We start from the raw sequence: 27,005 nt of genomic DNA on the forward strand, positions 1-27,005 counted from the left end.
CTTTCACTGCGTAGCCATCCCTCTTGGTGTTCTGGCTTCTGAGATTCAGAATTTTTTTTTTCTTGTTTTCCTCCTCCAAAAACTAGGTGCGTCTTGTCGTTTGGTGCGTCTTATAGAGCGAAAAATACGGTAGGTACCGCTGTGGCAGGAAGGTAAACGGCGTTTCCGTGAGCTCTGGTTTCCGTCACAGTGTCTCGTTGTGCCAGAAGCGGTTTAGTCATGCTGGTCACATGACCTGGAAAGCTGTCTGTGGACAAATGGCGGCTCCCTTGGCCTGAAAGCAAGATGAGCGCTGCATCTCCATAGTCGCCTTAGACTGGACATAACCGTCCAGGGATCCTTTACCTTTTACCTACATTTAAAGCATGCCCTCCTCTAAAAAAGCATCATGAGAACTCAAGTTGACCCTTCACAGAGTCAAAGTTCCCAGCACCCTTAAAACTACAATTCCCGTGTTCTGTGTTCCCAAATGTATGGTGTGTATACAGCCTAAACAATATTGAATGCTTTTACTCCCAAAAATCCAAAGCATTCTAATGTCTTGAATCAAATGATAACTTTTGTGATTAGGAATGATAGCTATAATCACGGTTCTTCCCAATTCATCAAGAAACTGTAGCCTATGTCTGTTACAGTGGTACCTCAGGTTACATACACTTCAGGCTACATACACTTCAGGTTACAGACTCTGCTAACCCAGAAATAGTGCTTCAGGTTAAGAACTTTGCTTCAGGATGAGAACAGAAATCGTGCTCTGGTGGCGCAGCGGCAGCAGGAGGCCCCATTAGCTAAAGTGGTGCTTCAGGTTAAGAACAGTTTCAGGTTAAGTACGGACCTCCGGAACGAATTAAGTACTTAACCTGAGGTACCACTGTACTTCTATTCATAGAAATAAGAGAGCCTAGCTCAGCAATAACACCTTGCATAGACCTGTAAATTAAGGAGGTTTTGGAATGCCAAATTCAGGGACATATTATGAGCCTTTCTAATTGAAGAAGTTAATTGCCATTTATACAGGGTTCAGAGGACAAACTATGGGTCTCTATGGATTAACTGCTTGTTGTATTATCCAATGCAGATTGCCCTAGATTCCCCACCTCCCCAGCAGAGCTCTTTAAAGTGTGACTAATCACAAATCTTAAGAGTAACCCTGCTAGTCTGGAAAAATTGGTTCTGCAAATTGGCTCCTTCAGTTTCTTCCTTAATACCTTTCCTGAAACATCCATTATTATATGACCCGAATAAGCTTCTGCAATTTAAGGGCAATGAAGTAGATGTTCAGATTTAAGGGCTTATGTGCATTCAGAACTTACTGCCTTCCTCCCCCTCCTTCTTCTTTTGTCTATATGCCTATCTGCTACCAGGGGGCAGCAAACTTTTTCAGCAGGGGGCCGGTCCACTGTCCCTCAGACCTTGTGGGGGGCCGGATTATATTTTAAAAAGAACGAATTCCTATGCCCCACAAATAACCCAGAGATGCATTTTAAATAAAAGCATACATTCTACACATGTAAAAACACCAGGCAGGCCCCACAAATAACCCCGAGATGCATTTTAAATAAAAGGACACATTCTGCTCATGTAAAAACACGCTGATTCCCAGACCGTTCATGGGTTGGATTTAGAAGGCGATTGGGCCGGATCCAGCCCCTGGGCCTGAGTTTGCCTACCCATGGACTAACCCAGGGGTCTGTAACCTTTAAGACAAAAAGAGCCACTTGGACCCGTTTCCGAAGGGAAAAAAAACCGGGAGCCGCAAAACTCGTCATTATAAAAATAACTTTTTTGTCACTTTTTTATTATTTCTTTGTTTGACCCCTCAGAATTACTCCTCCTCATAGAAATAAACATTAAATTAACAAGTTACCTTTTTGTGTGTGTGTGTTCTTCACTCCCCTTCAAAACAGTGACCAGCGTACATGCCCCCTTTCAATGTAGCGGGCAGGCGGGCGGGAAGGTGACGTCGGGACGGTGCGTGACTAACGCACGCACCGCCCCCATGCGACGTCACAGCCAGTACAGTGCTCGCCACAGTGGGGAGTGTTGGGGCGCACAATGCGCTTCCTCCCCTCGCTAGTATCCGTCCCGGAGCCGCGGCAAAGGTGTAAAAGAGCCACATGCGGCTCCGGAGCCGCGGGTTGCAGACCCCTGGACTAACCCCTTAGTTTGTTGCAGGGTGAATAAAAATCAATGATTTTTTTAAAAAAGTCAAATTTTTTAATCAGATTTTTTCGATTCAAATTGTATTTTTTTAAAATAAAATGCTTTTGGAGGAAAAATCTTTCTAAAGATAGTTTTCTATTTAAATTACATTATAGTCCAAAGGCTATTCCTCAGGAAATAAGGATTTGCTTTTAATTATGTAGCATGAGGCTTTATATGCAGTGTTTAAATTGTTTGGTAAATGAATTCCATTAAGCCATTCACAATGTCATGCTCTTACAGAGGTTTCTATAAGATGATTTGGGGCAGTTTTTCTAACGAGAAAGTATGTATTTTTTTTAAGCGAATTAATACAGAAACAGAATAGAGCTATGTAAAAATATGTGGAAATGACATGGATAGGAAGCAAACAGACTTGCCCTTCCCTACTGTTAAAATATTGTAAAGGCCAAGCCATCATCATTCAGGTATGGGTGTGTGTGTTTGCATGTGAAAGGTCCCCGTTTCAGTTGCCAATATATCCAGTAAAAAGTGTTCAATGTTTGACTATCTTCCTATATATATATAAATGTAAGGCTGTCGTCACTCTGCAGTTGGCATGGCCACCAATATGCAGCCATGCCAACTGTAGCATAAGGAGCAGTAGGCAAGCAAGTTAGCAGCATTGCTATTTAACAGTGTGTGTGTGTGGGGGGGAACCACTGTGAAGTGCCTCCCCCTCTGTCAAGTGTGCCTGCAGCTAGGTTTAATGGTGGAGAGGTGCTTCACATAGCAATTTAGCAAACAGCTGTGTGAAGTGCCGGCCCCCTCCATTAAACATGTGGAGGGGAAAACACATTTAAAGATGTGGGGAGTTAGTGTGAGGTGAGTAAGGTGTAAAGGGAGGAGGGGGTTGGTCAGGCGCAAGGGAAGGGAGGCTGGCAAAGGGTAGGTGGAACTGGTGAGCCGAGCGAGCATTGGTGGCATTCTCTAGTGTTTGCATTTGTGTGTTTTGTGTGTGTGTTTAAAGTAATAGGGGGCTTGCTGATCGGAAGGTCGGCGGTTCGAATCCCCACAACAGGGTGAGCTCCCGTTGCTCGGTCCCAGTTCCTGCCAACCTAGCAGTCCGAAAGCATGTCAAAGTGCAAGTAGATAAATAGGTACCACTCCAGCGGGACGGTAAATGGCGTTTCCGTGCGCTGCTCTGGTTTCGCCAGAAGCGGCTTAGTCATGCTGGCCACATGACCCGGAAAAACTATCTGCGGACAAACGTTGGCTCCCTCAGCCAGTAAAGCGAGATGAGCGCCACAACCCCAGAGTCGTTCATGACTGGACTTAACTGTCAGGAGTCCTTTACCTTTTTATTTAAAGTAATCAACCTGCTAGGGTGGAGGATTTCTTTCTCAAATGCGGAAATGTTCCTAAAACTACACTCAGAATATTTTACGGTTGGGAAAACTCCGGTCTTCCCTTTTCAGTTTGCAGCTATTTTTAAAACGTTTCAATGTTTTGCAAATTCAGCAAATTCAGTTATTCCAGTTTACTTGTCATGCGTAGCAAAAGCAGGAAGTTTGGTTCCCAACCTGTCCTGTGACCTCTTTTGCCTGGTGAACATGGCATTTCAGTGTCCCAGAGGGGTAGCCATGCTGCAGCAAATGTGTAAGGTGCCACAAGACATTTTTTCTAAGCTGAAATGAGTTATTGTGGCATATGCTTTCATGGAATACAGCCCACTTTGTCAGAAGCATGAAGTCTTATCTGCAGTTGGCAGGTTTTATATAAATATATCTATGTATGATGTGTAAAAATGGTAACAGTGTGGCCAGAAGACCATGAAATGCAAAGCTCAGTTGTGTGCAAGATAAGCACAGTGACCATTCTCCAGTGATTTCATGCTGTCTCCTTTTCAAGCTCTGTGGAAGAATTTATCAGTAAGTTTAATTCTTTTTGTTTAGAACTTGTCTGAGGCCAAGGTTTCATACACACTGCATATGTTAAATTAGCAAAGCTCTCGCTGCATTACGCCTCTTCCTGTTTGGTGCGGTGAATCGATCTTGTGAGATTGCAGCTTCTTCCGTGGTGGAAAGTGCTCCAAAACTAACAACTTTTGAGGATGTTGGAAATGCATGATCTTTATCAAGCACCACAGCACTTGTAACACAAGACCTGTTACTGACCTTGTGGCATCTTCCACCTCGAAATTCAGCTATGTCCATCAAGTGTACAGTGGCAGGGGAGACGATGGGAATAGCCTTCAAAGTGCATCTGCTTTGTGATGTCATCAAACATTGTGTAAGTAGGAAACTAATAAAATAACATTGACTTCTCTTGGCAGCTCTCAATAGAAGCAATTTGGCTTGCATCCCCTTGGTTTTGTTCTTGGTGGATTGAGTTTTGCAGCAGGAAGAACCCTGATTGAAAGAAAAGTGGATATTTGTGTGCTGTCTTGTAGTTTATATACGCTGTCGTGTCTCTTCTTTTTCTGCTGCTGCTGTTCCAGAAATTGCATTATAATTGTATTTATTGATTTTATGCTCTACAGATATTATGTTATGTAGTGAAATATGTTGTATATGTTGTGTATACCAAAGGATGCGGGTGGCGCTGTGGACTAAACCACTGAGCCTCTTGGGCTTGCCAATCAGAAGGTTGGCGGTTCAAATCCACACAACGGGGTGAGCTCCCATTGCTCTGTCCCACCTTCCTACCTAGCAGTTTGAAAGCACACCAGTGCAAGTAGATAAATAGGTACCGCTACAGAGGGAAGGTAAACAGTGTTTCCGTGCACTCTGCTTTCCGTCACCGTGTTCCGTTGCACCAGAAGTGGTTTAGTCATGCTGGCCACATGACCCAGAAAGCTGGCTGTGGACAAATGCCGGAGGCTCTCTCGGCCTGAAAGCGAGATGAGTGCCGCAACCCCATAGTTGCCTTTGACTGGACTTAACCTGCAAGGTTTTTACCTTGTATATTGTAAATTTCCCCTTGGTCTTCTGCAGCGTTTGCAAAATTCCCCCATCTGGAGGTGCATGCCTCGGGAGCCTTAGATCAGGACTGTTTTCAGACACTAGCAACACATCTTGTAGGATTCTATAGACGATATTTTATCTGAACAATCAGAAAGAATTCCAGGAACCCAAAAGTCTTATTGAAAAATACAGTCTGACTTTCGAGCCATCTGACCCAAACTAGGCATTCCGTTTTGGTGACTGAAACCCTGGTTTAAGGAATCGTTTGGCGCCTAGCTTTTCTATCTTGAGTTTCTAACACTGGTTCTGATAATGGTGATGGTGAATTAGGGGACAGCATAATGCAAATATTTTAAAGGATGTCAAAATGGTGGTTGTTATATCATAAGTGCATGTAATTTTACAAATGTTTCTTATAGTTTGCTGCCATTGAGGTATGTATCCAGGCTTTTCAACACTGTACTCTAGGCTAGGGTGTTCCTGCAAGTTCCCTTCATATGACCTTGGAGGTTCCCATTCTCCAAACCGTCTTTAAACAGTGCAACATCAAATCCTCTCCTGGATTTTCTTAAGGGTGGAGATGTATCAGGAATTTTGTGGGATGAGAAGAGAGAGAGAGAGGGAGGGAGAGAGAGAGAGAGAGAGAGAGAGACAGACAGACAGACAGACAGACAGACAGACTCCGGCAGACTCTGAATGGCAGTGCTGATACTTTTTCCTTTGGAAGAGAGTAAAGAATAGAGAAAAGTGAGAGGTTTTATTCTCCTGCAGATGGAGACTGCACATGTGGAAAGGAGTTTGGACTGAGCACAGGAAGGAAGCCATAATGAGAGGCAAATCTGGTCATGTGGCTTGTGAGGTGGCAAAATGATAAAAAATGCTTGGGAGAGACTAGTTGAAACAATCTGATGCCCCGTCAGACTTTCTGGAATCCGTCCAGCATTTGTGGCAAGCATGTGTTATGCTTAAAAAAAAACCCCAAACACCCACACACAGCCCCCATCATGAGAATTCATTTCTTAAAAATGAATTTCATGAGGTCTTTACCATGCTAAGAGAGAGAGAGATTATTATCATTCTTGGCAAGGCCTTGCTCTTACATAGTTGCTCTTTTACAACCTATAGCCAAATATTGTTCCTATTCCCCTTTCTGCCTTTCCAGAGAGATTTGCTAAATAAGCCAGCATGTTGCAAGGAGAGTTGCCGGTGGCTGTCTCTCCTCGCTTAATGGTTTTAACCTCAGTAGATTTAATTCTGGAATAAGTTAAGTGGGAACACTACACAAGGCTATGTAATAGTGCAGTACAGTCATACCTCGGGTTACAGATGCTTCAGGTTGCGCGTTTTCGGGTTGTGCACTGCGCCGAACGCGGAAGTACCAGAATGGGTTACTTCCGGGTTTCGGCGCTTGTGCAGAAGCGCTAAATTGCGCTTTGCGCGTGTGCAGAAGCACTAAATCGCGACCCGTGAGTGCGCAGACATGGTGCTGTGGGTTGCAAACGTGCCTCTTACACGGATCAGGTTCACAACCTGAGCGTCCCCTGTATTCGCTCTTCTCTGTCCAGAAAGAAGTTCTGGAGAGCTGTTTTTACTAGTTTTCTTGAGGTTGGGGGGAATGGGTGGGCTGGGGGGTGATCATTACATGCTTGGGGGGGCATTTAGAATGGTGTGGAACAGTATAGTAAAGGTAAAGGTAAAGGTACCCCTGCCCGTACGGGCCAGTCTTGACAGACTTTAGGGTTGTGCGCCCATCTCACTCAAAGAGGCCAAGGGCTAGCGCTGTCCGAAGACACTTCCGGGTCACGTGGCCAGCGTGACATCGCTGCTCTGGCGAGCCAGAGCCGCACACGGAAACACTGTTTACCTTCCCGCTAGTAAGCGGTCCCTATTTATCTACTTGCACCCGAGAGTGCTTTGGAACTGCTAGGTTGGCAGGCGCTGGGACCGAACAACGGGAGCGTACCCCGCCGCGGGGATTCGAACCGCTGACCTTTTGATCGGCAAGCCCTAGGCGCTGAGGCTTTAACCCACAGCGCCACCCACGTCCCATGGAACAGTATAATGATGTTCAAATGCACAGATTTAGAAGGAATGCCACAGTAAGCATTGGTGACTATGTTATTGCATCAATGCAGGATGTCCTAATGGTTGGAAATGTTTTCCAAAGCCTCATTACACATCAAAGAGGTTCAGTCTCAGTGCAGGTTTTATTAGGACTCCGGGGCTAAAACTGAACTAGTACCCTACTTCAGTTTTCCGTACAAAGCGTATGGGTCTTTCACGACAGAGGTATCAAAGGAAAATGTGACTCCACTTTAAAAAGGTAAAGGGTAAAGGGACCTCTGACCATTAGGTCCAGTCGTGGCCGACTCTGGGGTTGCGGTGCTCATCTCGCTTTATTGGCCGAGTAAGCCGGCGTACAGCTTCCAGATCATGTGGCCAGCATGACTAAGCTGCTTCTGGCGAACCAGAGCAGCGCACGGAAATGCCGTTTACCTTCCCGTCAGAGCGGTGCCGATTTATCTACTTGCACTTTGACGTGCTTTTGAACTGCTTGGTTGGCAGGAGCAGGGACCAAGCAATGGGAGCTCACCCCGTCGTGGGGATTCGAACCGCCGACCTTCTGATTGGCAAGTCCTAGGCTCTGTGGTTTAACCCACAGCGCCACCCGCGTCCCTCCCTTTACTTTAGAAACACAGGCCACGGCAGCTTTGGTTTTTTATTAGATGATCGGGCTGTGCATGACTTTCCTCATTTTCTATCTCTATGTCAAACACAGCCAGTACAAAATGAATTCATTTTTCTTTCTCTACTTTACTTGTGCACCACTTACAGGAAAGTCATATATATTACCTGCAGGCTGGATAGCCAGAGTACAGCTGGAAGGTCACTCCCATCAATTTCAGTTGCTCTCCTTAACATATGGCCCCACCTTTGTGAGAAGAGAAGTTTTCCCCCACAGAGAGGTTAGGCTGGCCTCAACCAGAGTCAGGGCTTCTTCGGCCGTGGCTCCGATCTGGTGGAACACTCTGTCACAAGAGACCAGGACCCTGCGGGACTTGACATCTTTCTGCAGGGCCTGCAAGACAGAGCTGTTCCACCAGGCCTTTGGCCAGGGCACAGCCTGACTCCCTCCCTCAGCAATCTTCGCAGAGCTCTGGCCCAATGGTTGCCAGTGGCTTGAATTAATTAATTTTATAATGAATGATTTTAGAGTGTTGTTTGTGCTGTACTTTTGTACTGTTTTATTGTTGTTAGCCGCCCTGAGCCCGGCTTCGGCTGGGGAGGGCGGGATATAAATAAAATTTATTATTATTATTATTATTATTATTATTATTATTATTATTGAAAGAAGGCAAGATCTAGCTGTGGTGTTAACACTATTGTTTATGAATTTGGAAGCAAATTACTATGCAAAGTCCCGGCTATTCTTATAATCATTTTCAGTCTTGAATCCAGTTTTCTGTGAGGCATAAAATAAACAATACATTCTGCTATGGAGGTGACTTCTGGGTTCTTTTAAACACTCCGTCTGAATCCATAAATATTCTTCATGCAAATGCAGAGGTGACATTTCTTTCAGGACTATCTTGCCAGTATATTACTTCATCACTCAGGGTTTTTTTCCCCAAATAAGGAGAAGGTAACTGCTCCTGGAAAGAATTTAATTAGTCCTTCATGCACATCTTGGCCATACTGCTTAAAGTAGTAGAAAGAGCCTTCACATCTCCCTCTCTGTTTCCCTAATCATCTTAAAGAGAAAGGCCCTGAAAATGAAAGTGTCTGAGCAATAAACCAAAATTAGAAGTTTGCTTTCCCCCTTACATTTGCAAATCGTATTGACAATTTGAACTAGGTTCATGTTGACGTACCACAAATGGCTTGCTAGCCTGTCATGCCAAAGCTGTAGGATCTACAGAAGGTGATTTTGCCCCTTAAAACCATTTTGGTTCATTCTCTCTGTAAATATCATCGGAACGTTTCTTGAACACTGTATTTCAAAAGGTAAAATGTAACATGTATGAGTCAATTTTATTCCTCCACAAAGGTGCAAGGAAAAGAGGTGGAGGGTATGGTTCATCTCCAGAGTAGGACTAAAAGGACTGTCCCCTCACAGATGAACTATTGCAAGGTTGCGGGTGGAGACCCGTGGCCCTTCAGATGATGTCGGAATCTCAATTCCCTTCATAGAGTTGGAAGGGACCCTGAGGATCATTTAGTCATCTAGTGCGGCAGCAGCAGGAGGCCCCATTAGCTAAAGTGGTGCTTCAGGTTAAGAACAGTTTCAGGTTAAGAATGGACCTCCAGAACGAATTAAGTACTTAACCCGAGGCACCACTGTACTGTAAAATGGGCCTACCTTCCTTATCCATTGTTTATACAAGTTGGTTGAATTTGTATGTTGCTACAGTGGTGCCTCGCAAGACGAAAAGAATCCGTTCCGCGAGTCTTTTCGTCTTGCGGTTTTTTCGTCTTGTGAAGCAAGCCCATTAGCGGATTAGCGCTATTAGCGCTATTGGCAGTTTAAGGGCTAAAAACGGCTTTTTAAGGCTTAAGGGATTAGCGGTTTAGCTGCTAAAAGGCTTTTAGCAGCTTAGCGCTTCAGAAAAAGGGGTTTTGGAGCGGAAAAAAACCTCAAAAATTTTCGTCAATTTTCGTCTTGCGAAGCAAGCCCATAGGGAAATTCGTCTTGCGAAGCGCCTCTGCAAACGGAAAACCCTTTCGTCTTGCGGGTTTTCCGTCTTGCGAGGCATTCGTCTTGCGGGGCACCACTGTATACTGAAAAATAATAATAAGGGACGCAGGCGGCACTGTGGGTTAAACCACAGAGCCTAGGACTTGCTGATCTGAAGGTCGGCTGTTCAAATCCCTGCAGTGGGGTGAGCTCCCGTTGCTACCCAGTCCCTGCTCCTGCCCACCTAGCAGTTCAAAAGCACGTGCAAGTAGATAAATAGGTACCGCTCCGGTGGGAAGCTAAACGGCATTTCCATGCGCTGCTCTGGTTTGCTAGAAGTGGCTTAGTCATGGTGGCCACATGACCCAGAAGCTGTCTGCGGACAAACGCCGGCTCCTTTGGCCTATAGATTGAGATGAGCGCGCAACCCCAGAGTCATCGGTGAGCTTTATTGTGGGTGAACAAGGGAAAAGGAAGGCCTCTGAATGGTTTGGGCCCTCACTGGTTTTAGGGCTTTGGCCTTCTATAAAGGTTCCCTTTCCCCAACTTTTATTTTATTTTTGCAACAGAGAAGACTAGCCACATAAGCCTAGTGACGGTTGTACCTCCGGAGTGATGGGCTCATTCTATTACAAGGGCACACATGGCTGTGAAGTTACAGAGAAGACCCTGGAACTGCAAAATAGATTAATCAGGAGAGAATGCATATGTAATTTAAGCTGGGGAAGTTAGCAGGTGCACTGAGAAGTAGGAATTTAAAACATCAGTCCTCTCCTTGTACCAAGATTCCAGTATAAATCCCGCAGCAAATATATTCTCTCCTTTTTATAGCAAAACACCCACTGCTAATGGAAATAAGTAAATGCTCACTGGGAAGACGAGACTCAGGAGGAGCAGAAAATAGCAGCTAATATAAACGCTTGCAGTGGAGTCTGTTGCTAGTCATGCAGATTGCACATTCATCATGGACTGCCGTTGAATGCTGTTCCATTTGAATGCATTTTAGTGTATTTTTCATCTTTGTTGGAAGCCGCCCAGAGTGGCTGGGGAAACCCAGCCAGATGGGCGGGGTACAAATGATAAATTATTATTATTATTAGGATTAGTGACCTACCCCCCCCCAACAATTAGTGGTGATGGAACTAGGGAGGTATGTGGGATTTCCCCATCCAACTCTGCCAACAATCTGGCTTGTATCATCTATGACCCATTACGTTGAATGCTGCCCTACCAACAACAACATACTGTGGACCTGCTATAGACTTGACAACCCCATTGAGGTCCTCTATTAATACATAGCCGGCAACTGTCCCTTATTTGGCGGGAAAGTCCCTTATCACAGCGCTGTGTCCTGCTGCTGTTCCTTATTGATGATGTCCCTTAAATTTCCCGGGTTTCAAAGGAAGCAGCTCCTCTCCCTCCCTCCCTGCCAGCCAGGGAGGAGGGAGGCTCCAACTGTGTTGCTTGGCTGCCTTGCTCACCCAATAAGGAGTCTGAGAATGACTGGGGGGTGGAGCTTGCATGCCTTGTGCCGATCAAATCGGCTGCATTGCCTGGGGACTCGCTTTTGCTCAGTGCTTCCCAGCGTAGAGGTGACGGTGGTTTTCCTTGCTGCATCCCCATTGCCGGGTTGCGTCGCTGTGGACACCACCGCTTGAGGCTTCGTTTGGCTGCTGGCTGGGCTTTCTGCCTTTGTCTTGGAGGGGTTCAGAAGTTGTGAGTAGCAGTTTTATCATAATCAGGGTTAGGAATATAAAGTTTTAATTAAAAACTCAACATAGCACCTTAATAGGCATTACAGATCGTGAATGTCCTTATTTCACAAAAAGCTTACACATTTTGGGTATCAGAGTGTGATTTGTGAACCACCGGTGTTTTGCGGTGTTTCTGTGGATTTGTGGTTGAAGGTGGGAATGAACCGTTGCATTAACTATCTAATGGTTTAATAATCAGTGTTTCTTCTCATGGAAGTCTGGGAATTGTCACTCTGTTAGGGGAATAGATGTCCCCTAGAAACTCTCAGCACCCATAACAAACTGCAGCTCCCAGGATTCTCTGAAGGAAGCCATGTCTGCATAGCCTCCAACATTTCTCTGATGAAATTTGTTGTTGTTGTTTAGTCGTTCAGTCGTGTCCGACTCTTTGTGACCCCATGGACCAGAGCACGCCAGGCACTTCTGTCTTCCACTGCCTCCCGCAGTTTGGTCAAACTCATGCTGGTAGCCTCAAGAACACTATCCAACCATCTCGTCCATCTGTAGGTCCCTTCTCCTTGTGCCCTCCATCTTTCCCAACATCAGGGTCTTTTCCAGTGAGTCTTCTCTTCTCATGAGGTGGCCAAAGTATTGGAGCCTCAGCTTCACGATCTGTCCTTCCAGTGAGCACTCAGGGCTGATTTCCTTAAGAATGGATGCGTTTGATCTTCTTGCAGTCCATGGGACTCTCAAGAGTCTCCTCCAGCACCATAATTCAAAAGCGTCAATTCTTCGGCGACCAGCCTTCTTTATGGTCCAGCTCTCACTTCCATACATCACTACTGGGAAAACCATAGCTTTTACTATACGGACCTTTGTTGGCAAGGTGATGTCTCTACTTTTTAAAATGCTGTCTAGGTTTGCCATTGCTTTCCTCCCAAGAAGCAGGCGTCTCTTAATTTCGTGGCTGCTGTCACCATCTGCAGTGATCATGGAGCCCAAGAAAGTAAAATCTCTCACTGCCTCCATTTCCTCCCCTTCTATTTGCCAGGAGGTGATGGGACCAGTGGCCATGATCTTCGTTTTTTTGATGTTGAGCTTCAGACCATATTTTGCGCTCTCCTCTTTCACCCTCAATAAAAGGTTTTTAAATTCCTCCTCACTTCCTGCCATCAAGGTTGTGGCATCTGCATATCTGAGGTTGTTGATATTTCTTCCAGCAATATTAGGGAAGTCCTATTCCATTATTATTATTATTATTATTATTATTATTATTATTTTATTTATACCCCACCCATCTGACTGGGTTGCCCCAGCCACTCTGGGCAGCTTCCAAGACATATTAAAACATAAAAAAAACCATAAAAGAACTTCTCTGTGTAGGGCTGCCTTCTAAGGTAGCATAGTTACTTATCTCATTGGCTTGGAGATCACATAACTCCATGTCCTCCAACATATCTCCAATGAAAATAGGGATGTTTAAACCCGTCTGATAACTCCAGGAAGAGAGGGCTGTACACCCCACAATAAGGAGTGTATCTTTTGATTTAATTGTGATCCGTAGCTTATTTTTTTTATGTTGTTGCTTTTTTATATAGGTTGTAATCGTTTTACTGATGATTTGTTAATTGTTCTATAAGATTTATGCTGCATTTGTGATGTCCTGTCATGTTAGTTATTGCTACTTATTGTTTTTAAGCCGCTTTTGGATTCATTTGAATGAAAAGCGGTGTAGAAATATAATAAGTCAAATCAGACAAATCAATTAAATGCATAGAAAACAAGAAAATGGACAATGACTCGCTTGAGCAGGTTAACATTTTTCATGTTGGAGCCTTTCTATAGACAAGGACAGGACGCAGGTGGCGCTGTGGGTTAAACCACAGAGCCGAGGTCAGAAGGTCGGCTGTTCGAATCCCCACGACGGAGTGAGCTCCCGTTGCTCGGTCCCTGCTCCTGCCAACCTAGCAGTTCGAAAGCACGTCAAAGTGCAAGTAGATAAATAGGTACCGCTCCAGCGGGAAGGTAAACGGCGTTTCCATGCGCTGCTCTGGTTTGCCAGAAGCGGCTTAGTCATGCTGGCCACATGACCCGGAAGCTGTACACCGGCTCCCTCGGCCAGTATACCGAGATGAGCGCCGCAACCCCAGAGTCGGTCATGACTAGACCTAATAGTCAGGGGTCCCTTTACCTTTACTATAGACAAGGACAAGGATTGTGTTATAGGTGTTGTGTCCACAATTCATGAGGTGCTCAGCAATGAATGTTCTGGTGGGTGTGGGTGGGTGTGTATGAGAGAGAGAGAGAGAGGTGTTTCATGTTCCATTGACCAGTATACACCTTGCCCAATTTAAGAGTTGACTTGGTGTGGTCATGGTGACATTTCACTGGGGCAAAAAGTGCAACGTGTCCCTTTAAATACTTGTCCTCTCTCTGTGGTTGTTGCTACCATGCTGTGTTGGACTCAAGGACCTGATTCAACAGTGTGACGCGGCAGCTAAAAAAGCCAATGCAATTCTGGGCTGCATCAATAGGAGTATAGCATCTAGATCAAGGGAAGTAATAGTGCCACTGTATTCTGCTCTGGTCAGACCTCACCTGGAGTACTGTGTCCAGTTCTGGGCACCGCAGTTCAAGAAGGACACTGACAAACTGGAACGTATCCAGAGGAGGGCAACCAAAATGGTCAAAGGCCTGGAAATGATGCCTTATGAGGAACGGCTAAGGGAGCTGGGCATGTTTAGCCTGGAGAAGAGGAGGTTAAGGGGTGATATGATAGCCATGTTCAAATATATAAAAGGATGTCACATAGAGGAGGAAGAAAGGTTGTTTTCTGCTGCCCCAGAGAAGTGGACACGGAACAATGGATCCAAACTACAAGAAAGAAGATTCCACCTAAACATTAGGAAGAACTTCCTGACAGTAAGAGCTGTTTGACAGTGGAATTTGCTGCCAAGGAGTGTGGTGGAGTCTCCTTCTTTGGAGGTCTTTAAGCAGAGGCTTGACAACCATATGTCAGGAGTGCTCTGATGGTGTTTCCTGCTTGGCAGGGGGTTGGACTCGATGGCCCTTGTGGTCTCTTCCAACTCTATGATTCTATGATTCTAAGTATTTCCCATTTGTGAAAAGGCTCCGTCAGCCACCATACCAATTGGCGCTTTTACCCCTGTGCATGTGGCTGTTGTGGCAGCATGACCTCTACTACAAGGAAAGCTCAGATAAGTGGATAAAACCTTTCCTCCGTTTTAACTCTGTTTGACAAGCTCTAATTACAAAGGGCTGCAGCGTATCCTCAGCCGCACTTGGTGCAAATGCAAGATTGCGGAGGTTTGATGATCTGAGACAAGGCTTAGGTCTTGTGTGGGAAGAAGGAAAGGCACTCAGAAGTGTGAGATCCGGCGCTCAAAGTTTCTTGAGAGTTTCCTGAGGGTTTTTCTCTGAAATTTCGAGAAGAAACCTCTACGAGGAGTTGGAGGTGTATGTTTCAGTAATATTGTTAACAGCTGAAGGCAATAAGAGCACCAGTCCATCTTTGCAGCTTGGAGACAGGTGCAAAAGTGGAACCTCAGGGTTTCTGTACTACATTTTAAGTTACAGTGGTGCCCCGCAAGACGAATGCCTCGCAAGACGGAAAACCCGCTAGACGAAAGGGTTTTCCGTTTTGGAGGTGCTTCGCAGGACGAATTTCTCTATGGGCTTGCTTCGCAAGACAAAAATGTCTTGCGATTCCTGGGGTTTTTTCCCCGCTCCCCACCCCCTTTTTCTAAGGCACTAAGCTGCTAATAGCCTTTTAGCAGCTAATCCGCTAATCCCTTAAGCCTTTAATAGCCGCTAATAGCCGCTAATAGCCGCTAATCCGCTAATGGGCTTGCTTCGCAAGACGAAAAAACCGCTAGACGAAGAGGCTTACGGAACGGATTCTTTTCGTCTTGCGAGGCATCACTGTATTTACAATAGTGATAAATTGATTTCATGCGTTCAGTTTTGAATAACTAGAGGCATTTAAGAGATAGCACCAAGCAGAACGATAGGATGGCAGCTTCTCATTGGCTCTATTTCTGTGCCGTAACACAGTAAAGCCATTGACTATGGCTTGAATACATTCAGTCGTTGAGTACAGCACTCATAATCCCTGATCATTGGCCATGCTGGCTGGGGCTGATGGGAGTTGGAGTTCAGCACTGGAGGAGCACAGTTTCTCACCCCTGCTTTAATGTACTGTATTTTTCGCTCTATAACACGCACCAGACCATAACACGCACGTAGTTTTTAGAGGAGGAAAACAAGAAAAAATATATTCTAAACGAAACAGTGGATGTATGATTTTTGTGGTTCATGCTGTGGCCACAGACATGTGATCTGACAGTGAGTTTGGGGTAGCCCAATGCAAAAATCCTGAGGATCCATGCTTTGTAACCACATTTTAAGTGGAGATGGAAGGAAAAGCACTCAAGGGACAAGGAGCACGTGTGGGGTGTGTGGAGAAGGATGCTGCTAATAATGCAGGTGAGGCGTTTAAGGGGAGAAGGAACACGGGTGGGGTGATGCTGCTAATAATGCAGAAGAGGGGTATAAGGGGAGAAGGCTCCTCTCCTCTCCCGCTTTGCTCCTTTAAAGCAAGCAGGCTCTCTTCTCTCCCTCCTTCCCGGCTTAGCGAGCTGAAATGCTTTGCTGCTATTTAGCGAGCTGAGTGGGGAGGAGAGAGGGACAGAGAGCCCGCTCGCTTTAAAGCAGCCAACCAGACAGGAGCCACTTACACCTGTGTAAGCGGCTACTCTCCCGCTTTGCTGTTTCAAAGCGAGCCACGGAGGAGGGAGGGAAGGGGAACAATGGATCCTCTGCTCACGACTGCAGCAGATCCCCCTGCCATCCATAGGCATTCGCTTCATAACACACACAGACATTTCCCCTTACTTTCTAGGAGGAAGAAAGTGTGTGTTATGGAGCGAAAAATACGGTATGTAACAATTTCATGACTTGCGTGAAATCCTGTCAATTACAGTTCATAGCAATCAGTCTAGAAATACCCGATCTTGATATTTTAGTAAATTTCCATATTGAAAATTTTGCATATAGGCATACCTCATGTTGTGTTAGGTTCATGTTGCGTCTTTTCGGCTTGCGAACATGGCAAACCCAGAAGTGTATACTTCCGGGTTTCGCTGCGCATCTGTGCACAGAAGTGCTCTATTGTTCCACGCGCATGTGCAGAAGTGGCGCTCTAGTTACGGACTTTTCAGGGTGCGAATGGCACCCCAGAACGGATCAAGTCCATAACTAGAGGTACCACTGTATTTATGTTCATCCAGAAGGTAAAATGAATGAGTATACAGTTGTACCTCAGAAGTTGAACGCCTTGTGAGTTGAACATTTTCGCTCCCGCACACCGCAAACCCAGAAGTGAGTGTTCCAGTTTGCAAACGTTCTTTGGAACCCAAACATCCAACGCAGGTTCCAATTGGCTGCAGGAGCTTCCCGCAGCCAATCGGAAGCCGTGCCTTGGTTTCTGAACTTTTTGGAAGTCTAACGGACTTGCAGAGTAGATTCTGTTTGACTTCCGAGGTACGACTGTATTGCTAGGTCCTGGGGGAGAATGAGCAGGATTGGAACCCCACTGTGTAAAAATGTAACAGTGACTGCTACACAAGATCCCCCCCCCCAAGAGAATAACTTTGCTGCAGTTCACGAATATCCCAGAGCCAACTGGTGAGCTTTTCAATGTATATTTTCTATAATGTTGCTTGAAACTTTTGCTAGGAGTGGAATGGCGGAGAAAAGACAAAATGGGATTTCCAGTCTCAGCTGAACACCAGCGCAACTCTTTTTCAGGGATCTGTTTGAGCTGAGTACAGCACCTGGAGTACTGTGTCCAGTTCTGGGCACCACAGTTCAAGAAGGACACTGACAAACTGGAACGTGTCCAGAGGAGGGCAACCAAAATGGTCAAAGGCCTGGAAACGATGCCTTATGAGGAACGGCTAAGGGAGCTGGGCATGTTTAGCCTGGAGAAGAGGAGGTTAAGGGGTGATATGATAGCCATGTTCAAATATATAAAAGGATGTCACATAGAGGAGGGAGAAAGGTTGTTTTCTGCTGCTCCAGAGAAGCGGACACGGAGCAATGGCTCCAAACTACAAGAAAGAAGATTCCACCTAAACATTAGGAAGAACTTCCTGACAGTAAGAGCTGTTTGACAGTGGAATTTGCTGCCAAGGAGTGTGGTGGAGTCTCCTTCTTTGGAGGTCTTTAAGCAGAGGCTTGACAACCATATGTCAGGAGTGCTCTGGTGGTGTTTCCTGCTTGGCAGGGGGTTGGACTCGATGGCCCTTGTGGTCTCTTCCAACTCTATGATTCTATGATTCTACATCTGATCCCTGCAGTGTATATGGCCAGAGGTTTTGTGGGGAACTGTGAAGGTCTCCTGCCTGGAGGTGATTGCAAGCTGGGCAGTTTGCAAGGTGGTGGTTTCCTGGTTGCATCGTTGAGGCATCCTGGGATGAAAAGTTACTACTTCCGTGGCTAAATTAAATGTGGCACTAAATGCCTGGCTGCCCCTGAAAATGGCGTCTGTTTTTCCTTTCCCCTCAGTAACATCTGGTAGAACTGACCCAATGCCTGGTATGAGGCTGCTAGCAGTGTTATTGCAAAGAGCTTAAGTTTACAACGCTGTGCTGGAGTCATGCGAGTCTACAACGCACATGAGCTGTAGTATTGTTTATAATTTCTCTATGGCTTTGCGGTGCCCAAAGTGTGTGAACACATCTTATTTAATGACTTAGGTCTGCATGGGGACCAGGCAGCTTAATGGGCAAATAAAGAGATTAGTCTTGACATATCTCATTAAGCTGTGGTGCACGCATTCTTGGTGCGAAAGAAAACTGTCCGCTTGCAAAATAATCTCTACATTTGAATCTTGTTAGAACTGGTGTTCTTCATGACTCCCCTCTCCCCTCTCATTGAATGTAGGGCAAATTGACACCAGGTGTTCTCAGAGATGGTATGAGATTGGTTTTACGGCATGAGTCCAGTGCAGAATTACGTCTTGAAAGGTTTTTAATAAAAACTCAGTTATGTGTTGCTGCTTTCCATTCAATTACTCCCCCCCCCCAAGGTAAGATCAGAACCCCAAATGCTTTCCTCCACAAAATGACTAGTTACGGCTAGTCCAAGACATTTTGGTGCCTGAGGCAGAGATCAGGATTGCCCATCCCATGTGCAAAAGCCAACTACATTGGCAGTTGCTTCAATTCTGATGGTGGGAGAGTGGCCTCTACTGTACAAGAGGGCAGCAATGTAGCTGAGGGGACACAGGGCACACTGCCCAATACAGCTCTGTCTGCCCCCTATCTGTCTGCCTAAGGAAGCTGCTTCTCTCTGCCTAATGATAGGGCCGGCCTTGCATTTGCATTCTTCTTTATTTGTGTTTTGGGTTTGCCAGTGAAGGGAGGGGAGAGAGACTCAATTCTCAGTACAGTGGTACCTCGGATTAAGAACTTAATTCGTTCTTAACCTGAAGCTGTTCTTAACCTGAGGTACCACTTTAGCTAATGGGATCTCCCGCTGCCGTTGCACAGTTTCTGTTCGCATCCTGAAGCAAAGTTCTTAACCCGAGGTACTATTTCTGGTTAGCGGAGTATGCAACCTGAAGCATCTGTAACCTGAAACGTCTGTAACCCGAGGTACCACTGTAGATTCCTTTGAGTTGTAGAGGACCAAGTAAGTGGGCTGCAAGGGGCTGGCAAGATAGAGGAACTTGTGCCCCGGAGTACTCTTCTTTGCTTTCTCTCATTTTCTCCTTTGGGGAAAGATAAAGCACAACATTTAGCGATTCAAAATTTATTATACGTTCCCCCACATGCACCAGTTGCTATGGGTCTTAGTGGGTGTCCTTGACCCATGTGTTAAGGGTGTTTTGCTAATTAAGGAATAGCTGCCATTGGGGAATGCTGAAAATGAGTAGGACGGCTGGAGGCAGAAGCTATCGGTGAGAGATCTCCCTGTGCTGCTGCTGTTTGGGGCTGCGTAAATAGGTTTTTGTCATTGTAGTTTTTCTTGTGGGTTTAGGTGCTGAATGCTCCTCATTCTATCAGAGCCCTGATGTAAAAATTGGGCTTTGGCTTTTGCTGCCTAACTCCCCATGGGACTCATGAGTCCCCTAAGTCCATGATTGGTCAGAGAAGAATGGATGGAGGCAGGATCCAGTTAAAAGCAAGGCAGATATTTATTTTTCTGCATTGCAACTGAGTCCCCTCCCATCCTTCAAAGGAGGGAGAGACCCTGAACAAAAGTGTGCAGGAACCTTTAAAGACTTTTAACACTGCCCTTAGTCAAAGACCACCCCAAAATCATCATACGTACATCATAGGAGCTGGTCTAGAGCAGAAATCCTGTCTGCCAGGATACCTGATAATGGTCACTAATTGCATTACCTGGGCAGCCTGGCCATTTTTTTTGCGATGGTTAATACTTTAGTTCCTGAATCCAGGTCACAGGCTCACTTTATTCCTACACAAATATGCCCTTAAGACAAGATTGGTAAGCAAAAAGACAATGGGAAGGCTTTCCCCATTTGCCTCCCTTACTGCAGAGGAATATTTGAGGTCATTGAGAGAGTCAAAATGGCTTGAGGATTGCTCTCCTGTACTATTTCAGACACGTGTTTATATCATGGGTAGGCAAACTAAGGCCCGGGGGCCGGATCCGGCCCAATCGCCTTCTAAATCCAGCCCGCGGACAGTCCAGGAATCAGCGTGTTTTTACATTAGTAGAATGTGCTTTTATTTAAAATGCATCTCTGGGTTATTTGCGGGGCCTGCCTGGTGTTTTTACATGAGTAGAATGTGTTCTTTTATTTAAAATGCATCTCTGGGTTATTTGTGGGGCATAGGAATTTGTTCATTTCCCCCCCTTCAAAATATAGTCCGGCCCCCCACAAGGTCTGAGGGACAGTGGACCAGCCCCCTGCTGAAAAAGTTTGCTGACCCCTGGTTTATATATTTAGATATGTGTGCATTTATTAATATTTATTCTATATTTGAGACCTTAAAATTCTTCTAACGGCCCCAAGTAAATAGCGGAACTGTGTTGCAAGATCACACTTGCGCCTGTTGCTCACAAAGTTGCTCTCAAAGGCAAACATTCTCCATGATGTCTGTAGCACAAAGCATGGAAAGCTGGTTGGCTAGAGACTTGCTAGTTTTTTTAATGCCCTTTGCAACTCCGAGGAAGAAGTGGGGAGATTGGTCAAGCACCTAGTCAGCTTCGCCACAGAGACTGCAGGTGACCCTCACCATGTACGGCTTAACAGAGCAACCATGTAGGATATTTTAAAATTATAGCTATACGTCAGCCGGGTGCTTCCTGGGTATGCTGTTCTTAAACTCACATTGCACCCATTTGCTATTAAATTTCAAAATCGAAAGCTTGTCGAAGAGGTTTATAGGGTGTTGTAGTCTTCTTACAAGGGATGTGGGTGGCGCTGTGGGTTAAACCACAGAGCCTAGGACTTGCCGATCAGAAGGTCGGCGGTTCGAATCCCCACGACGGGGTGAGCTCCCGTTGCTCGGTCCCTGCTCCTGCCAACCTAGCAGTTCAAAAGCACGTCAAAGTGCAAGTAGATAAATAGGTACCTCTCCGGCGGGAAGGTAAACGGCATTTCCATGCGCTGCTCTGATTCTCCAGAAACGGCTTAGTCATGCTGGCCACATGACCCGGAAGCTGTACACCGGCTCCCTAGGCCAATAAAGCGAGATGAGCGCCGCAACCCCAGAGTCATCCACAACTGGACCTAATGGTCAGGGGTCCCTTTACCTTTTCCAATCTGCTTACAATCAAGTCAGTGGGTGGGTTCCTCAAGTGGGGGCACCAAAACTTTAAAGCACATGGCTCCAACAAAGAATATTGGGAACTGTAGTTTACCTCTCACAGAGCTACAACTCCCAGCACCCTGAGCAAACCACAGTTCCCAGGATTCTCTGCGGGAAGTCGTCTGCTTTCAGTGTAAAGTGTTCGCTGTCTCCAGTTTACATTTCCATGACTCCTGTGAGTACGACACTAGTAGGACACTTCAAAATGTCTGCCGTACGTTAACTTTTGACGTGAGCCGATTGTTGAGTTTTCTGGAGTTCTAACAACTGAGCTCAAGGCCTGTTTACGTTAAACTTACGATAAATCTCTCCACTTGTATTCATTTCCTGCCTAAATGTGCTATGCTTAAGGAATAAGCAGAAACTATATTCTCCCAAATTGCTGCCATTTGGAGATTGGGATAATTAGTCAACAACAACAACAAAAACAACAATAATAATACAGCTGCTTTAATGCTTCAGTCAGTCTTTCTCCGCCTGCACATGCATTTTAAACATGGACTGGTGGGTTGTTGTTGTTTTTTAAAAAATACCACTACTGAGAGAAAAGCCATACATAGGGCATTAGTGTAAAACTAAAATGCTCAGCTTGTAGTCTTTAGTTAGAGAAAACCTCATTGCGTTAATTTCCTGTTATCACTGAACTAAGCAGAGAAGAGTGAAGCATCGGTTCCTAGTTTCCGGAGTTGAAACATTCTGAAAGAACCATATGTGCCAAATATCTGTGGCCTGGCTTTTAAAAATGCCTGTCAGGTTGCTGCTCAGCACAGTAGATAAAGGAAAAAAAATATAGGGAGTTTAAAAAGAAATTACAGAGAGGAGTGGGCGTTGAGACTTCTTTGGGGAGCGCGGCTTCCAAGAAAAATGAAATTGTCTTATTCACGACAGGATAATTCCCTTCAATATTATTGACAGCTTTGAGATTTGTTTGCTTTACAGATAACATGTTACTGGGATATTATTATTTTTAACTTCTTCATTCTTGGCACTAATCTCAAGTTGCATTCATTATTTGCTTCCATTTATAGCCCACCTTGTGATCAGTATTCCAGACTGGTATGAGAAAGAAAAAGCAGAATAAAATTATTGATATTGAAAGGAAGTAAACAAAGTATGGTAACTCACTAAGATAACAGCTGTACTGGGATCTGAATCTACCCTTTCCAAGACTAGCACTTTACCCAATGAAGTAAATATACATTTTCTGTTTCTAAGATATGTAGTCTACTATTCTCTATTTATTTTTTTATTAGAAAAAGTGTGTAATCTCTCTCTCTCAGTATATAGAGATCTCTATATAGATATAACTTTAATGAATAATAATAACAATCAGTGCAATTTTATTGAAAAAGAGGTGCTGAATTCACCATGAACACCTCCCTTGTTCTCTTATAATGGCAATGGCGCCCAACTGAGAGGCGCCCAACTGAGAATTGAGTTCTGTTGAGTTCCGGCTGAAAAAAGTCATAATAATAATAATAATAATAATAATAATATCTATACACATACATTATATCCAAGATTCATTAGGCTTACAATAAATGAAAAGTCCCTAGATAATGTGTGTGTGCCTCTGTCCTCATGTTCATGTTCATCTTGATATAATTGGCAATTTAATTGAATACCACAGGGTCGTGTCAGAAGTGGTACAAGATATATTCCCCTCTCTTCTCCCTGTGCCCTCTTGAAAAGACTGGATGTTTGCGGAAATTGTCTTTGCTCATTTCTTCGGGGGGGTTGGAGGGACTTGGAATGGTGAGGAGGAATAGGAGATCCCCCCTTGGCACAAGTGCTGCTCTGGCCGGCTGCAACCCATAGTTATTACTACTGTGGAAAAGGAAACAGGATGGAGTTGGCAGCAGGAGCACGCCATTAATGGAAAGGAGCGAAAGTGGCTGAAATGGTCTGGGATTTCCTGCCCCAGTAAATGAATAAAACCTCTGAAACAGCGTCCCGTATTCCCGATTTGTGTAAACGAATCTCGCCTGAGTTTGCAGATTTCGCTGGGGGGGGGGAGGGGACTGCTTGCAAGTTAGAGCAACGCATTTTTATAACAACAGGAAGCCCAGGATTAGGGAAGTTAAAGCCTTTTTTGCCATCGGTCCTATTTCTCAAGAGACTTTCTCAGCCGACGTGCTTTTAAACCCAGCAGATGAAAGCCAACTTGACCACAGGGGGATTTCAGTGCAAACGGGCCTTGCCGAGGCGATTTCTTATGCCTTCAGACTGTACGGCCTCTCTTGCTGCCTCTCCTGCATCTGGCAAAGCAAGTGGAAAATGTTCTTGTTGGCTTTTAGTGGGTCACTAGAGAGCAAAATGTTTACATCCTACCCTTTAAAGAGAGGAGGTGGAGGGGGGGGAGAGACTGAGGTTTCCAGATCGTGTTAATAGACGCAACACAATGCACTTTAGTTAACTGCACTTGTGAAAAAGGCAAGATTGATGTGATGTGATGTGTATCACAACTCTCTTATTCACTTCAACTTGCCTTTCCTTTAAACTCTCCGTACCATCCAAAGTTTTACAGAGACACTTTCAAGGATCCATTACCTAAGCACCCCTCCTCATCTTTAGCTCCGGAACATTGTGCATTGCATTCATTTTCTCCCTTGGCTTCTGAATCAGAGTGTTTTGGCAAACTAAACTCTTAGGGTTTATTTATTTATATTGACTAAACTTATTAAGACAGGAGTGCCTGGCGTGCTCTGGTTCATGGGGTCACAAAGAGTCGGACATGACTAAATGACTTAACAACACAAAACTTACTAGTTCACAGGTCACCCGAAGCTTTTCAAGCAGCTTGCATTATAGAAAAAAACACAACAAATGCAAAAAGGAGGGGAATCCTATAATATAGTGTTTCCCAACCTTGGGCCTCCAGCTGTTTTCTGACTACAATTCCCATCATCCCTGACCACTGATCTTGCTAGCTGAGGATTATGGGAGTTGTAGTCCAAAAACAGCTGGAGGCCCAAGGTTGGGAAATGCTGCTATAATACATTAACATTTCAGACATCCTGCAATTTAGGGTTCTAGCTACTGCTAGGCCTAGTCAGAATAGGCCTATTGAAATCACTGGGCATGACTAATTTAGGCCTGTTAATTTCAGTGGGTCTACTCAATGAGTAGGGCTTAGTTGGCTACAACCCATTATCTTTTTTTCCTTTTAAACCTCAATCTCACAATGAACATGATTGTACACAACTACTTAATAGAGATCAGATGTAGTCTAACCCCTGTGTAAGCTTTTTGCAAGCCAAGCAGGACGAATGATTAAAAAAACAGGTTTCTGGAGGGGTGTGTGTGTTTCAGTAAGAGTCTGGAAACGAGATTTTCATGCTATAGTGTCCTTTTATTTCCTTTTCCTTTTGGATTCTGTTGCCGTCATCCTTCGAAGCTCCTAATAAGGCTGGTAGCTTTAAAAGAGATTAGCAAGAGATTAACAAAGCTGGTGGCTTAAAAAAAAGGGGGGGTCGGGAAATCTTGTGAGGAAAGGCCAGCCAAAATGTCCAGTGAAACATTTTCCTGGTGAAGAAAAGTGTCAGTGAGAGGATAATGATTCTCAAGGCCAAAAGACTAGATATCTCAAGAACGAGGAAAGCGGAGTGTTGTGTTGTTGTCATTGTCAAGGTTGTTTATATTGTGCTTGCTGATAATACTTGGTGGATCATCCCCCTGCCTGGGAAACAAGAAATAGTGGGTGTGGAGCGGCCCTGAGTTTTACTCCTTAAAGTGCCTGGGCCATAAATGCTCTGCTTTTCATTATCCAGCTGTCGGAAGAGCAGAATTGACATGGACCGCTTTTGGGGGTGGGCTTTGGCTGTGGGCTTACCTGGTGACATTGGTAGCCATTTTTTTAATTAAAAAAAATAAATCCACAGTGCCTCAGGATGACCAGTGTTGCGTTGCTCTGGGGCATACTGGAAAATCCTAAGCAATTTAAAATGTTATTCGTAGTTACCCAGGGAAGGCTATGGGTGGACTCTGGGGGGATGTTGGAGCCCCAGAGTGCTGGTTGTGGATGGTGAGGCCTGGCAAGGAAAGGGGTAAAATCAGTGGCGTAGCGTGGGTTGTCAGCACCCGGGGCAAGGCAAGTAATTTGCGCCCCCTAACCCGTGGATTTGCGCCCCCTAACCTGTGGATTTGCGCCCCCTAACCCCCAAATGTTGCGCCCGGTGCGGCCGGCCCCCCCTGCACCCCCCACGCTACACCACTGGGTAAAATACAGGTTAAACAAGCTGGGCATGTTAGGTATAGTTAGCCCATTAATTTCCCAGGTAAACCTCGGTTGTATTTTAAAAAATAAATTGTACAGTTAAAGATTCTCATGAGCCCATAACCATGTATGGTGTCTCCAGCCATTTTCTTCTGGGGGCACGGGGTGCTGTGTGTGTGTGTGTGTGTGTGTGTGTGTGAGAGAGAGAGAGAGAGAGAGAGAGAGAGAGAGATTTTCCCTGCTTGCGCCTTCTCCCCTCAAAATCTCTCCATCCTCCCCTGAGCTGACATTTTGCTTCTGTAAGGTGGATAATGTTGTGGTGCAGATTTGAAGCAAAAAAAGAAGTTGGAGGTGGAAGGATTAAACGCCCCCTCCTTCCTCCTCCCCGTTTTCTCTGTTCAGAATGACATCCTCCCAAAGCGGCTTAGTTCTGTTTTTGGTTACTGTACTGTACTTCAGATGCTAATTCGTCTCGAATGCTTTATAAATACCTGATTTTCACTGTGCTTTCTTGATGATTTCAATTTTGGCGTGTGAACCGCTTCACAACCAAGTTGGTATATAAATCATGTCAAATAAATCTCTCTCTCTGTTGTTAAAAGTTTGGAATCAACTGCCCTAAAATATTTTCTTTGAATATTTTCTGAGGTCCGCCCCCCCGCTCCCACACTTGCAGATTTTAGTATTGGAGATGATATTTGAAGAGTGGATCATAATCACACACACACACACACACACACCTATTGAACTACCATAAACTATGGGAGAGGGTTGGAATTGCCATCATGAAAAAGAGTGAGTCGAAAATGGAATGGAAATTCATCTCTGCTCTCTTTCCTTTTCAGAAGTGGCACACACATTTCAAAAATGCCTATTTTCAGAACCCCACCCGCTTGGTTTGAAAAATGTAGGTCTGTCTTGTTGTCAAAACACAAACAGCTCAGTTATTGCAATTTTCTGTGGCCAGGTTCCAGGGGGAGAGTGCAGGAATTGGCCTCTGTTTCACCTGGAAACATTAGCAATCCTGAAGGCAGGAGTCTGGTTATACACAGAAAAATGGAAATGAGCCATTTTGAAGCCAAGCTTCCGGCCAAAATTAGCTCAGAAAGCCGAAGGGGGAACAATCTGTATTTACTCAGTGTACACCTCTAGCATACTGAGCAACCTGACTGAAGATCTATAATGTTATTTATAGGGCTTCAAGACCTATTATTATGAGGTCTTATTATTAGGCTTGCTATTTAAGGGCTTAAAGACTTTTGTGTATGTGTAAAGGATGCGTCAGCAACTAAGCGAAGGCCCGCTATGAACATCATGCTCCCTGTTAGCCAATTTGTGGTTTTAGATTAGGGGGTGAGTGTTACTTCTGAAATGCAAGTGACAGCTATTGCAAGTTAAGCGGTGAGATGAACAGTTCCTAGCAGCTTGAGTAAATAACCAGGTTTT

At 45.0% G+C, this 27,005-nt stretch overlaps 1 protein-coding gene across 14 annotated transcripts in view; it reads left to right on the top strand.

The window, feature by feature from the left end:
• Nucleotides 1-27,005, top strand: part of ANKRD44 (ankyrin repeat domain 44) — a 158,686-nt gene that overhangs the window by 32,399 nt on the left and 99,282 nt on the right. For 6 of the 14 annotated variants that reach the window (XM_083406973.1, XM_083406974.1, XM_083406982.1 and 3 more), the window contains exon 1: nucleotides 26,059-26,112. The exons of 7 other annotated variants lie outside the window; for them this stretch is intronic. In XM_083406973.1, coding sequence (XP_083263099.1) covers nucleotides 26,074-26,112 — 39 coding nt within the window. In that variant the 5' untranslated portion in view covers nucleotides 26,059-26,073. Of the gene's footprint in view, nucleotides 1-7,342; nucleotides 7,398-26,058; nucleotides 26,113-27,005 lie in introns of those variants that run through there. One more of the 14 variants, XM_083406983.1, reaches the window with a different exon arrangement.

Source organism: Podarcis tiliguerta (assembly GCF_965153285.1).
Source record: "Podarcis tiliguerta genome assembly, chromosome: 1".
In the NCBI taxonomy this organism is placed as follows: Eukaryota; Metazoa; Chordata; class Lepidosauria; order Squamata; family Lacertidae; genus Podarcis; species Podarcis tiliguerta.